Source organism: Lepidochelys kempii, chromosome 9 (assembly GCF_965140285.1).
Source record: "Lepidochelys kempii isolate rLepKem1 chromosome 9, rLepKem1.hap1, whole genome shotgun sequence".
In the NCBI taxonomy this organism is placed as follows: domain Eukaryota; kingdom Metazoa; phylum Chordata; order Testudines; family Cheloniidae; genus Lepidochelys; species Lepidochelys kempii.
The window spans coordinates 49,260,615-49,275,344 of NC_136388.1; the positions used below are offsets into that span (position 1 = coordinate 49,260,615).

A 14,730-nucleotide genomic window follows, 5' to 3' on the forward strand; every position below is an offset into this window, starting at 1 on the left:
TGAACTAGTGCAAGTCTTCTAGAAAACTGCCCATTCTTGATATTAAGACTACAAGTGGTTGAGAATTTACCGTGCCCCTTAATAATCTGTTCCAGTCTTAATTATTTACCTTTAAGAATTGGCTTCTTATTTCCACTTTGAACATTGACTGCACGTTCTAGACTCTGGCCCCTACATCTTCTGAGAGTCAGTCCCTGTCAGACTCCAGCAGTGGGGATCTCCACTAGTAACACAAGTACTCCAAGAAAAACTGGTTACCCCTTGTAACTGGCATCTTTCTGGATGGTTGTTTATAAAGCACTGTGGCTCCCTATATGTTCTAAGTGCAAGGAAGCGTGACCTTGGCATCAACAGCCTGAGAACTCCATTAGAGGTGACTCATCTGTTTTGTCTGTCATGTTTACCAAATTGTTGCTTTTCTTTCAGACTGATGATGAAGAGGAGTCTTTCGTTCTTGAGGATCCCTCTCTTTTAAACATTGATAATATTGACACTCACTCCTATGACACATCTTCCTTGGCAAGCTCGGACAGTGGGGACAGGACGCACTCGAAAAGGTAACTGATAAGTTGGGCAGTTCTAAATCTCAAAGATGGTGTCAGAAAGATGTGTGTCATGAGTATTGGAACTGATTTATCATATTTCACTGAGCACCACACAACTATATTTTCTGACCTACACTCAAGTCTATTCAATCCATGGGATTAGTATGAGATCCAATGGGACAAGCTAGCAGGTATTGAATTGTAAACTAGAAATGTGGTCTACTATTCAAAAGACATTTAGAACAATACCAAGCAAAGAACCACCCAAACTTCTGTGTTGAAATATTTTTCATATAAAAGAACCAGTTTTCTCAATAAAAACCTAATCTTTTTGTTATCTTATTGGGGGGAAAAACCCACCATTAAGAGGAAAATCCCTCAATATACTTTTTGTAAACTCTGATAGGATCAAACCCCAGTGCAGGTGTTAAAAATGGATGATGTGGACAAAGAAAAGTAATTCTGCCACGGGCTACTTCTTCCTAAAGGATCCACTAGACAGAAAGATAGACATTTTGCACCATGGCTCTTTATATGCTGCAGTGGGCTGTGAAAACTTGCAGAACTGTGTACCAGAATCTAGACTTTCATGGCTTATTTTAAATTTAAAAAATTATCTATTGTGATTGTAAAGAAAACCTTCCAAATGTGAACAGTGTAATTGATGAATTTGTGTGTAGACATCCAGAAACAGTGTTTTTTGAGAGTATGTGAACTGTTCCCTCTCTTTAGTGGAGTGTTAACTTAATCACGGTTTAGAGGGCAACATTGTATTGTTGATTATTTAACCAATTTAACGGCTGATTATTTGTACCAGATGTTCTAGCCCCACAATCCCAAACCACTCCTGGTTCCTTCTCTGGGGCCAAAAGTTCCAGCTGCCCCCTGAAAATTTGCACAGTGCAGTGGTTATTAATATAAGATTAGATGAAAAATGATTGGGGCAAAATAAAATGATTTGAATGTAAAGTCAAATAAGATACAATGACATACTGGCTATTTTCATAGGTTAAAAACAAGTTTTTATCAAATTCAGTTTGCCTGAAGTGTTGAAGTAGTATTTCCAGTTTGCTGTACAGAAGTACTGCAGAAACCACAAGGCCTTGCTGCAGGCTTTAGGCCAAGCTAACTTCAGGGTACGTGGTCTTTGACAATAGCCATAAGCCATACTAAAAAAACATAGGCACCTATTTTTTGAAAATCTTAACAAAGTCCACATGTGAGGTCCTAAATGTGTGTCCTCACTCAGAAGTGCTGAGCACCCAGGAGTTCTCAAAGGCCATTTTTGAAAATCTGTGTATATGTAGGAATTTACAGTTAATTTATAGCATCACAATGAGGCCCTGTGTCAGTGGGGCTTTATTAGTACATTATATTGTATATACAGTAACACTTTAATAAAATATGCTTGAATTCGTTTATGGGGAAAAATAAGTTTCCAGTTTTACTGTTCTTGGCTGATTTAAAAACATTGTTAACTTTCAAATCAAATGAAACTGTTCAACCTAAGAGTTCAATTAAATTTTAAAATCTGTGTTAATGCATAACACCTATAGTTAAGATTGCCTGGCTGTCCCTATTCTAATGGGCCATGTTCAGCTCCTTGTAATTTCTCAAACTTTCACTTTTCAGGCTGAAACTTTCCATATCTAATCTCTGCCCAAGGGTGGTGGTGATTAAATAAAAATGAGCAGGAACATTTCAGCCATTTTCAAATATGAAGTGTGAAAATAATCATTTGCAACCTTTTATTAATAGTTCTGATGTTTCAGTGTTTGGCGAGGAAATCATTTGAATTGGAGAGAATTCTTAAAAGCCTGAAAATGATCTTTTTGGAGGGCTGTTAATATTTGGTCAAATTGAAGGGTTAACAAAAAGACAAAGCAGACACACTAACTTTTTAACAAGGCAGGTTTTGTATTAAAAATCTCTTTCCCTTTGGTTTTGTGCCTGTGTGCATCAGAAAGTTGAATGGATTTCTCACTTGACATACAAGTGCTTGTGGAATCTGTCTGACAAAGTGGGTACAATTCAAGGCAGGGGCCCAAACCTCACTCCATATCATTTGTGAAAATATGTTCCTGCCTCTCTCATTGCATGGTTTGGATAGTGTGTGGTGAATGAGGTGATTGCAACTGTTAGTAACTTTTTCCTATAAACTCAGATGGTAGGATTTATTCTGGACTAACAACGTTTTTACTCTTCTTAGAAAGAAAAAACTCCCTGATTCTTTCTCTCTTCATGGATCGGTTGTCCGTCTTTCTCTTCTGAAAGGAATTTCTGCCCAAATAGTATCTGCTGCAGTAAGTGTCTTATTCATTACAATGAACAGGAATGAGAATATAAATTGGTAAATAAAAACAGTAGCTACTCTGGTAAGAAGTGTGTAGAGTTCTACTTCATCAGTTTCACACTGACAGGTTTCAGAGTAACAGCCGTGTTAGTCTGTATTCGCAAAAAGAAAAGGAGTACTTGTGGCACCTTAGAGACTAACCGATTTATCTGAGCATAAGCTTTCGTGAGCTACAGCTCACTTCATCGGATGCATCATCCGACGAAGTGAGCTGTAGCTCACGAAAGCTTATGCTCAAATAAATCGGTTAGTCTCTAAGGTGCCACAAGTACTCCTTTTCTAGTTTCACACTGTGCGCTCTTAGCTTCAAGTAATATTCTGTACCTCTGAGCTTAATGAAGAGGCAAAGGAGTGGTGCATTGAGTCAGGAAAGCTGGTTTCTCGCAGTGCTCATCCACAGCCTCTGGAAGGAAAGTGAGTCCCAAAGGAAATGGCTGTTAAAGAATTCATCTCAAAGAAAAAGTTCAATGAAATATAAACCTGTGTGTTCCAGTCCAGTCTAATCACTACATCTAGTTATAAAGAAAAGTAAATGGCTAAAGTATTCTTAAATAAAGACAGATCAGAGGGAACTCCCCCATGACAATAGTAATGATATGAAGACTGAAAATATCACCTTTTCATTAGGAAAAAAGTTTATGAACCACTGAAGGGGAAGGGGTAACTTTTCTTGAAATCTCTGATTAACTAAATAGTAGGAAAGCAAGCTGTTGTGCTAACCAAATAGACTTGCCTTGCTGTTCTGAAACGTACTTAGAATGTTTTCTGCCAAAAAAAAAAAAGATTCTTTCAGCACTATTTTGCTTCATTAAATGGATGATGATACTGAATCAGCTTATGGTCTGACTGATCCCTGCCCTTATAAGCCTCATTGGCTATAATGCATGCATCCACTTTTTTACAGTCTTAGTCAGATGGACTATATTAACTCTGACCTCAGTCTTGCCACATAAAACACAGTATGACTGTACTGCTACACTGACCCAGAGGAAGTGTCTGTCTGAGATCAGAGTTAAAGCTGCTTGTTTTTGTGGGTTTGAATGTATGCCAAGTGGGATGCTATATATTGGAAATAAAAGGGAGTTTTGTTTTGGTCATGACTGTCATGCTGTCTGGAATGGCTCATAACTGTGAGTGCCTGCCTCAGGGCAGACTGTAAAAAGCAAGGCAGACACCCCAGACTGGTAGTATCTGTAATTAGATCTCACCAATCAAGTACCAAATGTGAACTCCCAAAGTACTTCAGCAGTTTTATAAGGGAATCGCAGACAGTCCTGTTAGACGCTCCAGTCTATCGTGCCACCAAGGCAAGTAGTGCTATGTGATAAATGGTCACTTACCTGGAATATTTGTGATTTTTGGTGTTACTCTCAAGAGACCAGTCACCCAGGTAGATTTACATCCCAGGTCTCACACCAAAAGCAATGCTGGCAGCCAGTTCTATAGTATGCTAACTAAAGGTTTATTAGCTAAGAAAAAGGAATGAGAGTTACTGAGAGGTTAAAGCAGGTAAAAATATGTACAGATGAGTTGCAGTCTAATTCCAAATGACAGTAAAGATGTAGTAATCTGCAGAGAGAAAGGAGCATGTTTTGCATTTTTGATCATCACACACTGACTGATTGCCTTCAATGCACAAGAATTAGCACATTCCTGTTAGTTCTTAATTTGGATTACACAAGGCTTCTTTCTTATTTGATGGGTTATTTAGTTACAAGAATATATACAATATAAATGTTTGCTATTACATTATAACAGGATTCAGATAAGTGAAAACAATGCATGTAATATCCAATTAGTTTTTTTGAAGTTTAAACACCAAATGCATTCTTATGCATTTAACTATCACTTCTGTATTAGTATAAATACAAGTGAATTGGCTAGCTTCCAGCTGTGAGTTTGACAGTTCTCAGCTGATGCCTAGGCTTTCGCATGATCTGGCACCTGGTTTGCCAGTGTTAGTGATGAGCTAGAGTGCATTGAGGTAGCAAGATTTAATTTTGTGGTAAAATATGTTAGTAATTATCCACACAGATTCTACTCCTGGTGCATGTACACCCCATGTGCATGAAATCAGTTTAAAAAAAAAAAGGAATGTCGGCTGTGGCTGCTCCCTTGTGCCCTCCCGGCCACTGAAGCCGAGGACATAAGTGGTAAGGCAGCTGTAATTGTCACTCAGTTCCATCGTGCCATGGGTGGTAAGAAGAAACACTAGTACTGTCTGTGTCTTCGAGCAACAGTTTCTCCTGTCTCACTTGTGAACTCGTTTAGCTTTCTTAAACTTTGGTTTTTATTTATTTTTGTTCATCTTGGTGACTTTCAAGTCTCCCATCTTTAATACCTGCCCCTCATGCAACTCCACTGTGCCCACTAATGATGTGCACTGCAGATGTCTCACCTGCCTGGGAGAGGGACACAACATAGCATTGCTTGATATGCTAAAAAGATCCTCAAGAACAGAGAGACAAGGCTGCGTTATTCTTGATGGAGATGTCCATGCAACCCCAGTCTATTGTCCCCAAGAAGCCTGGGAAAGCTCAACTGCTCCTGTTCTCAGCGCTGGCTAGCTGTGGTACCACCTCTACGTCTCCTGCATTCTCCTCCCACAGATGGCATTCAGGCACCAGGGAGAGGAGAAAAGAAGCACCACTGCAGTCAGGACGTCAGATGCAAATTTGCCGTCCTTCATTGAGTATGAGACTCAGATCTTCTCAAGCTCCCTCTGCTAGGAAGTGCAGCCTCGAGCCCTGTCCTGGTGCGTTGGCATCAACGACGACTCCATTCCAAAAGGACTGCGGTGCTTCTGGCATGGCGTCTGCACTATGTGCTCTAGCACCAAGACCCTTGGTGACTACCACCTACCACATCACTGAGCACTTCCTTGGCACTGCTGTCCACTTGGTACCAAACATCCTGGTATTGGTGGAACTTTTCATCAGTCTGGTACCAGTCTCCTCTCTTGGACCATTTTGAGAGACGTCTTGAATCAGCTGTCTACTTTGGCTTTGTTCCATCTGGTACCGTGCAGACCTGATAGCCTGGACAGGACTGCCTCTCTCTGGAGGAGACCTATGTCTGCTTGTCCTCACTTGAATGCACTGGAGGCTCCTCTACCTCCAGATCCCGATCTCCTCCCTGGGTGAGACAGTGGGCATTTAGTGGACAGCCCAGAGAGTACTATAAAGATGAACATAGTAGATTCCAAAGAGCATCTTCGTCACAATATCCTCTACAGTTTAACAACTCTGGCCATTATTGGCCTCCCTTGGGCATGAACTCCTACTCTGGAAGAGACCCACTTCTTTTGTTTCTCAACCAATACCCCCTTCTCTGAGGAAACAATTTTAGCCTCCTCTAACTGCTCCACTTTCCCAAACACAGCGGAGGAGTACTTCAGTTGGAAAGACCAACTTTCTCCTGTCCAGGAACCACCAACCTCCTCAACAAGCTTCCTTGGCTCTGGGTGAAGCTGTTAACGTATCTTCTTCAGTCTCACAAGATGAGTTTAAAATTTTCCAGGATCTCCTCAAAGTTCTCAGCAATCCTTTTGGACATTCTATCTGAGATAATTCAGGAAGAAAAAAGGTAAATTTTTGGATGTTATCCACATTGCAAGGTGGGCTGAATAGCAATGCTCAAAAATGAGGGTGATCTTTTGCTGGTGAAGGAGATCTGGCATACTCCCACCTTCATTCCACCTACCTCAAAGCAGATAGGAAATGCTAGCCCCCCTGTGAGGGGATTTGAGGGTTTCTTCCAACACCTGACACCTGACTACTGGTGGTCCAGGAGAAATCTAAACAAGAGGGAGCTCCGCCCCCAAAAGTGTACCTGTTTGGCCACAATGTCTATTCTTGTCAGCCTCCAGTTGAGGGTGGCTAATTATCAAGTTTTGCTTTCAAAGCTTGATTTTTTAAAATTTTCTTTTCCTCCTTTGGGAGCGATTCTCAAACCTCCTGAACAATTTGCCACAGGAGAACACTAGGAGGAGTGAAGACCTTGATGGTAGAGGTGTAGCTGGCCACCAGGACCTGCTTGGATATGGTGGCAGAGACCATGGCATCTGGCATTGCCATGAGACCTGCTTCCTGGGTCCAGACACCTGAAATCCAATGGGAAGTCAAAACCACAAGAGGACCTCCTGTTTTGAGGTTACCGATCTTCTCCATCCCCCCCAACCCTACAGACAACACATCAGTCTTAAGTGCACTAAGGCAACTCTTCAACCATTGGGCCTTTGTGTTCCCACATTGTGTTTTTACATCACAGAGAAATCAGCAAATCCAAGTCAGTCCTACACATAACAGTTTTCTGAGCCTCCATGCAAGAGACAGAGGTTCCACAGACATTGCTCAATCCTCCTCCATCCCACGTGCTGCACCTCCTTAAAGAACTGGTTTTGATGTGAGTGTTGAGAGCCTGGCAGAACGTTTTATGGTTCGTCCTTTCCCCATCCACCCCTTTTGAGAACCTTCTTCCTGAGGAACTAGATGAGAATAACCTCAGACCTGTGGGTCCTCAAGGTAGTTAGTCAAGGGTATTCCATTCAGTTTCTGCCTACCCCCTTCCCCATCTCCTTTCAGGGAATGCTCTCACGAGTGTCCTTTTTTTGGAACAGAAAGTGAACTCCTTAATATGACTTGGAGCTGTGGAGGAAGTACTTTTGGAATTAAAAAGAAGAGGCTTCTTTGGAATGAAAAAGTAGTGGGAATAGAAGAAGAGGGGTTGAATTTCCATCCTCTGCCTTGGACATCTCCATGTCTCCGTCCGACATTTCAGATTCCATATGGTTACTTTAGCTGCTGTATTCCCCTCCCTGGATCCATTGGACTGGTTTGTGGCTCTCTATCTTTCACATCTCCATTCACCAAGCTCAGATTTTTGGTTGGGACCTGTCAGTGCCAGTACAAGGAGTTACTGCCTTTTGGCCTCTCAACATTTGCCTCTGTCCATCGCCGCCCTCCCCCAGTCCCGTCTTCACAAAGGAGTAGCTGCCCCTCTGTGCAGACTGGGAGTACAAATGTAAGTATGTCCTTACCTGTAAAATTGGCTTGTTCAGGGATTCAAAAAGTCAAAAACTTCATTTATGCAGTCCTTTGTTTCTTCAGCTCCCTGAGTCTCAGGGTCAACAGGGACAAGCCTTCTGTGACCCTGACCTAATCTATACAGTTTATCTGGGCTCCAGTGGACTGCAAGTCTGCAAGAGCTTATCAAATGAATAGTGCTTTCCAACCATGGCAGATTCTATCAACCAGCTCTGCAAGTACCCTAGAACACCAGCGAAGTCGTGTCTTAAACTCATGGGATGTATGGAAGTGTGTATTTATGTTGCACAGCATCTTCACCTCTAGCTGCTAGAAAGCTGGTTGAAATCCATATATATCCACCCAGAAAATGCGGCATGGACCAGCTTATCACTGTCCCTGTAGAAGTCCCCATCTTTTTAAAACTGGTGTACAGATCCGTTCCAGTCTCTCTCTGTTGCCACCAAGATAGTAATAACAGGTGCTTCCATTTTGTAGCGGGGAGCTATTTTGGCCATTTAAAAGCCCAAGGAAAAGTATGACTGTTTGAGAGCTTGCCGCATATGAACGTATGGAGTTCAGGGCAATGTGACTCACCTGCAAGGCTTTCTTTCCTCTTCTCTAATGTCTCCCTGTCCATGTAGTCACTGATGACACCACTGTGAATTACTACACCAACATGCAGGGAGGGGCAAAGTTATCTCCACTCTGCCAGGAAGTGTTGCATCTGTTGGAATGGTGCTTAGTCCACCAAATCACATGAGTCTATTCCCCTTCCTGGACTGTGAAACACCTTTGCAGATTGTCTCAACAGGACTTCTGAAAGAGTTACTAACGGTTCCTCAGCAATTCTGTTATACACAGCATCTTTCTGAAGTTGGGATAGCTGTTGATGGGTCTATTTATGATGTATAAGAACAGCAAGTGTTGGGCATTCTGCTCTTGGGGGTACGGAGTAGGCCCAGGTTTGCAGATGGGTGCATTTCTCCTCCCATGGCTCCTCTGTACTTTAGTGCATGTTCACACAATCCTCAGAGTTCTCAAGAAACTCGGGCAGGACTTGGACTGTGTCATCTTGATAGTCCCAGCAAGACCCAGACAGTTTTGGTTCTCAGGTGAACTTTTGTGGACCCACCCATAACCCTACCTTTCCTTCCCAACATACTTTCTCAAAATAAGGGCCGGTTACTGTACCTGAACCTGGCTTCACTGCATCTGACTGTGTGGATGCTGGCTGGATTAACCCCCCCTAGAGAGAGACCGTTCATCTGAGGTCTAGGAGGTCTTCCTACAGAGCAGGAAGCCCTCTACCAGACTCACTTGTGCTGCAAAGTGGAAAAGATTTTCCATCTGGGCTTGATTAGGGTACACGTGGTGGCCATCTTTGCAGATTACTCATAGGTGCAGGGTTACGTTATGTATGTTCACCCTATGGTATCAAAATTTCTCAAGGGTCTCCCACATTTTCACCCCAGTCTAGGAGACTCCCCCTTTCTGGGATTGTGACTTGGTTCTAACTGGTCTGTTGGGGTACCCTCTTTGAACCGATGGCAGCCTGCTCTCTGTACCTTATGTCCACACAGATGCCATGATCTGCTCTACATCCCTGCTAATCAGGGTCCCGCTTTCTGGGATTCTTATTGGCAAAGGAACTGAGTTGTGATTGAGGCTGCCCTGCCTTTTAAGGATATTGTTATTAAAAAAAGAAAAATACAATCTCGCATGCATGGGGCAGATGTGCACCACGAGTAGAATCGGTATGGACAATCCATCTCAAAGAACCATAGGGTAAGTAACGGTTCTTTTCATTTAGTTTTGTTTGAATCTTAATGCTGGTGCAGCTGGTGATTTCTCGACTTCTATTAAATTGCATTAATAAGAAATGCAGTTGAGCAATCTTAACTGAAAGTGAATATTTTTCATGTGGCAGGCTAAAGCTAATTGTGTATCTCGATCTTTTTTCTTTGGAGTGGGTGCAAATAACCCTCTTCACTTTGGGGGGTTTAAATTTCCCATAGAATCATGGGGTTCTGTACCTATTCCCACAGCTTCGCTCCTGCCTTCTGTGGGACAGTTCCACAGGCAGGACCACACAATGCTGCTGGCGTAGTCTCCTCATTGTCGTGTTGGTGCTGCTATTGGAGCACTGTGTGTATGAGACGCAGCACAGAGCGATTCTCCAAAAGTGCAGCTGTACTGACTGAACAGAAATGTACACAGGGAAGGAGCCCTGCCTCCTTTTACTTTATTAATAATGACTTTTCTGTCACTGTAGGACAAAGTGGATGCTGGTTTACCTACTGCAATAGTAAGTACTGAAAGAACTGTAAAGTACAGTATAGTAAAACGTCCTGTTACATCTGTGGTCCATCCCTCATACTCCATAGTGCAGTATTGAAACTTTGACGTTTTCATCCTATGCCTTCTCCCAGAAGGTGGCATTGATTCACACTCAGAATCTTAAGCATGCAGGGCAGAAGGAGTAGCCTGAGACACCTCACTTATTGCAGTGGAGTTCTACCCTCTTCCCTCACCCCCACTATTGTCACGTTGAGGGCAATGTCATTTGGGAAGCTTCTGTTGATCACCTGTCCCACAACTTTCTACCTTTTTTCAGACCATGACCAAGGCTCATTAGGCTATGGCTACACTACCGAGCTTACAGTGGCGCTGCTGCTTGTGCAGACGCTCTAAGCTGATTGGAGAGAGCTCTCTCGCCAACATAGCGCTGTCCACACCGGTGCTTAGGTCTGCGTAACTTACGTTGCTCAGGGGGGTGGTTTATACGGCTTAAGCTGTAGTGTATACGTGAACTTAGGCACTAATATTTTCCCATTGTATGTGAGGTAAAAGATTGGCAAATGTCAATGCCAAGTTTCCCTTGATATATCCTCCTTACCAGTCGTCATTTAGACAGAAATAAATAATTAGGGCTACGATTTTGTCTTGGATATTTTTAGTAAAAATCAGGGACAGGTCATGGACAATAAATCAATCAGTCACGAAGGTTGTGACCTGTCCTTGACGTTTACTAAAACATCCCTGACAAAATGAGGAGAGAGGAGGGTCCAGCACCCTGTCGCACTCCCCCGCCCCCGCTGTAGTGACTGGGAGCTCCAGGGACCCTGTTGCCCAGTGGCTGGGAGCTGGGAGAGGGGTCCCCCTCCAGGGTTGGAGCTGGGCGGGATCATCGCAGTTAGGGAGCTGTAAAATTGTATTTTAATAGCAGTCTTGTGATGGGTGGTTGATACAGATATTTTGAATTGTATGTATTTGTTACTTGTCTGTGGGAAGCTTGCTGTAATGTACACTGCTGTCTAGCTTTCTAAAATGGTTTTCCCTTTGCTTATTAACTTTGGTCAGCAGCAATAAAGATGCTGACTGGGTTTAAATCATGGACTTGTGGCAGTTCAATATTTCAAAATTTAACTTTTCTCCATGTTCTGTTCAGGCAGCGTCAAGTCTGATAGCAGTGGGGACTTCCCATGGTTTGGCATTAATTTTTGGTAAGTTAAAAATATCCTTTTGGTGCCTCTTTAGCATTCAGATCCCATTCTGAATGTCATATTTTAATATTTAATTTATATATTAAACATTAATTCATTTTAGTAAAGAACTGTACAAAATACAGGGTCATAAACGTGACAAAACACTCAAATTGCTTTAAAAAATGGCAAGTGTCCATTCTGTCATTTGTCTATTTTTTCCTATAACTTTATAACAAGTTGTGTCAGGTTGACTAGAGTTCACACAACAGAAATCTCATAGGCCTTCTGGAATGTTTCCTATCTTCTAAGCAATTGTTATTATAGAAGTCTCTTATACTTAAGGAAAATTCCTCATTTTGGTTTAACAGAATGTTAAGGCAATATAAACAAGATCAGCATAAATTTGTGTCACAATGTTTATCATCTTTTTGCTAGGATTTGTCCTAATTTTTCAAATAATAGATTCCTTGTTATCAGATTACATCCTGACTTAAATGTTGGCAGGACATGTTAAGTCTAACAATGTAATACATTTCTTAGCTATTACAATTGCTGATTTATAATCTTATTGGACTGATTCTCAAGGTGAGAGAAGTCTGCTATTAAATATTTTGGGCTGAGGATAAAATCAAACTTGAACAAGAATTGGTCCTACTTGTTATATTCTCAATTAAATGTAAACTGTAATCTAAAAGCCAAATTTGCATGATTTACTTTGAGTGTGAGATACTTTTGAAGCTAGCAGAAGTAACAGTACTCTATCTTCTCAACCATATCCAACCACACCAGTGGAAATTTGCATGTGGTGTTCTGAGGTACTAGCAGACTAGTGGTAACTAGCGCACAGGACTGGGAGCCAGGAATGGCTGAGTTCTCATCCTGGCTGACCTTAGGAAAAACTGTGCGTTCCCCATATTATAGCTGGGAGATGCTGCTAAGCATAATTCCCTGCCTTACAGGGATATTGTAAAGATCAGTTTACATCAGTCGGATACAGTGCTTTGAACCTGTAAAGCACTATATATGTGCAAACTACTTTGTTCCTCCTTTCTCTGTAAAGAAGAAAAGAGACAATCAGTACAGAGAATGTTTCCATACACCCCCATCCAAAGCACAAAGGAAAAGACAGAAGCAATATCTATAAAATCTTGGAACAATATATATGTAATACTGCTTCAAAAACATCCAATCATTTACAAACTCTTTAAGGCACATCAGAAACCTTGCTGTAGTAAAGTGAGATAAAGTTGTCTGTCAAACTACAGTATCAACTTTTAAAATGTAGAATTTGGACATTTAATGTTACATTAGGGGTTCTTCAAAGGTTTCTCCTCTGTTTACCATAACTTCAGCATGACTGGCATTTCTTCTCCCACGATTCAAAATCCACATAATCGTGGACTTGTAAATCATGTGCAAACACTTTAAGACATGTTCAAAACTCTAACAATAAATACATTAGAAAGTTGACAGTCTAAGCATTATTAAAACAGATGTTATCTGGTTTGCTGTTCAATGTCACAGTGGAACGTGAAGATGAATTATGTTCTTGGGTGCCTTGAGGCAGGCTCCAGAACATGAGGTGGCATGAAAGTGTTAATTATTCATTGATTCTTAGGCCAGAAGATGTGTTTGAGCTACATTATGTGTCATAACCATAAGGGTAGCCTAAAATTCCTCCTTACCTGTAAACGGTTAAGAAGCTCAAATAACTTGGTTGGCACCTGACCAAAGGAACCAATTGGGACAAAAGGTACTTTCAAATCTGGTGGGGGGGTGGGGGTGGGGAGAGAGGGTTTGTTTGGGGTTCTTTGTTTCTGTGGCCGTTCTCTCTTGGGACTGAGAGGGGCCAGACAGAAATCCATCTTCTACAACCCATCCTAATCCAAGTCTCCAATATTGCAGCCAGTATAGGTAAACTAATCTGCCTTGCCTGGCTTATCTTTTGTTTTGCTTGTGAATTTTCCCTGTGCTAAGAGAGAGGTTTATTCCTGTTTTCTGTAACTTTAAGGTTTTGCCCAGAGGGGAATCCTCTGTGTTTTGAATCTGAATACCCTGTAAAGTATTTTCCATCCTGATTTTTACAGAGATGATTTTTACTTTTTTTTTTTAAATAAAATCTTTCTTTTAAGAACCTGATTGATTTTTTTCCCCATTGTTCCAAGACCCAGGGATTTGGGTCTTTGATCATTTTGTAACCAACTGATCAGGATATTATTCTCAAGCCTCCCCAGGAAAGGGGGTGTAAGGGCTTAGGAGGATTGCTGGGGGAAGAGGAACTCCAAGAGGTCCTTTTTCCTGGTTCTTTGTTAAATCACTTGGTGGTGGCAGCATACCTCAGTCCAAGAACAAATAGAGATTTGTGCCTTGGGGAAATTTTTAACCTAAGCTGGTAGAAATAAGCTTAGGGGGTCTTTCATGCAGGTCCCCACATCTGTACCCTAGAGTTCAGAGTGGGGAGGGAACCCTGACAGTATGTCTTTTAGAAATCAAGTTGGATGTGTTTAGCCTCCAAATGATGAACAGTTTACCACATTTCTTGATAATGTGTTCTAGTGACTAATAATCCCCATGGTTAAATGTGCTGCTTATTTCCAGTGTGAAGTTTGCTGACTTCAGCTTCCTGCCATTTTTCTTGTTATGCCTTTGTCTGCTAATTTAAAGGAGCCCTTTAGCATCAGAAATCTTCTCCCTATGTAGGTGACGTAGACTGATCAAGTTGCCACTTAATCTTCACTTTGATAAGCTAAGTGGACTGAACTTCCTAAATCTTTTAGTGTTATGCAGGTTTTCCAGGCCTTGACTCATTCTTGTAGCTCCTCTCTGAACCCTTTCCAATTTTTCAGCATTCTTTTAGAGTGTGGACTCCAGAACTGGATACAGTATTGCAGTAATGATGTTGCTAATACTGAATACAGAATATCTCCCTCTTACTTTCTATTCCCTAGTTTATATATGTGACATTCCTCAGGGTACAATCTAGACAGGTGGACAACTGTGTCCCCTCAATTCTCCAATCTGGGGTACCTTTTACACTGCTTCACTGTGAGAACAACCACTCCTGGTCTGTCCACACATAGCCTCCAGCATGTAAATATCATCATCATCTTTTGTATGGTTTGGGTAGGTAGCAACAACTACAAATTTATATCTAAGTTTTTGATAGCCAGCACATTGCTGCAGCGGTGAGCTGGTGCATGTCCTTCAGGCTCCCGGCAAAAGAATGAGAGACATTCAGTTCTTCTTTGAGAGGTGTCCCTGTGGGTGCTCCACTGTAGGTGTCGGTGTGCCCCTGTGCTGCCGTTTGGAGATTTTTACAG

At 41.8% G+C, this 14,730-nt stretch overlaps 1 protein-coding gene across 6 annotated transcripts in view; it reads left to right on the forward strand.

Moving 5' to 3' along the window:
* The window catches only part of VPS8 (VPS8 subunit of CORVET complex), a 224,996-nt gene that overhangs the window by 5,850 nt on the left and 204,416 nt on the right, over window positions 1-14,730 (forward strand). For all 6 annotated transcript variants that reach the window (XM_073360260.2, XM_073360261.2, XM_073360262.2 and 3 more), the window contains exons 3-6: window positions 427-557; window positions 2,755-2,848; window positions 10,198-10,230; window positions 11,374-11,428. In XM_073360260.2, the coding sequence (XP_073216361.2) occupies window positions 427-557; window positions 2,755-2,848; window positions 10,198-10,230; window positions 11,374-11,428 (313 nt within the window). The remainder of the gene's footprint in view (window positions 1-426; window positions 558-2,754; window positions 2,849-10,197; window positions 10,231-11,373; window positions 11,429-14,730) is intronic.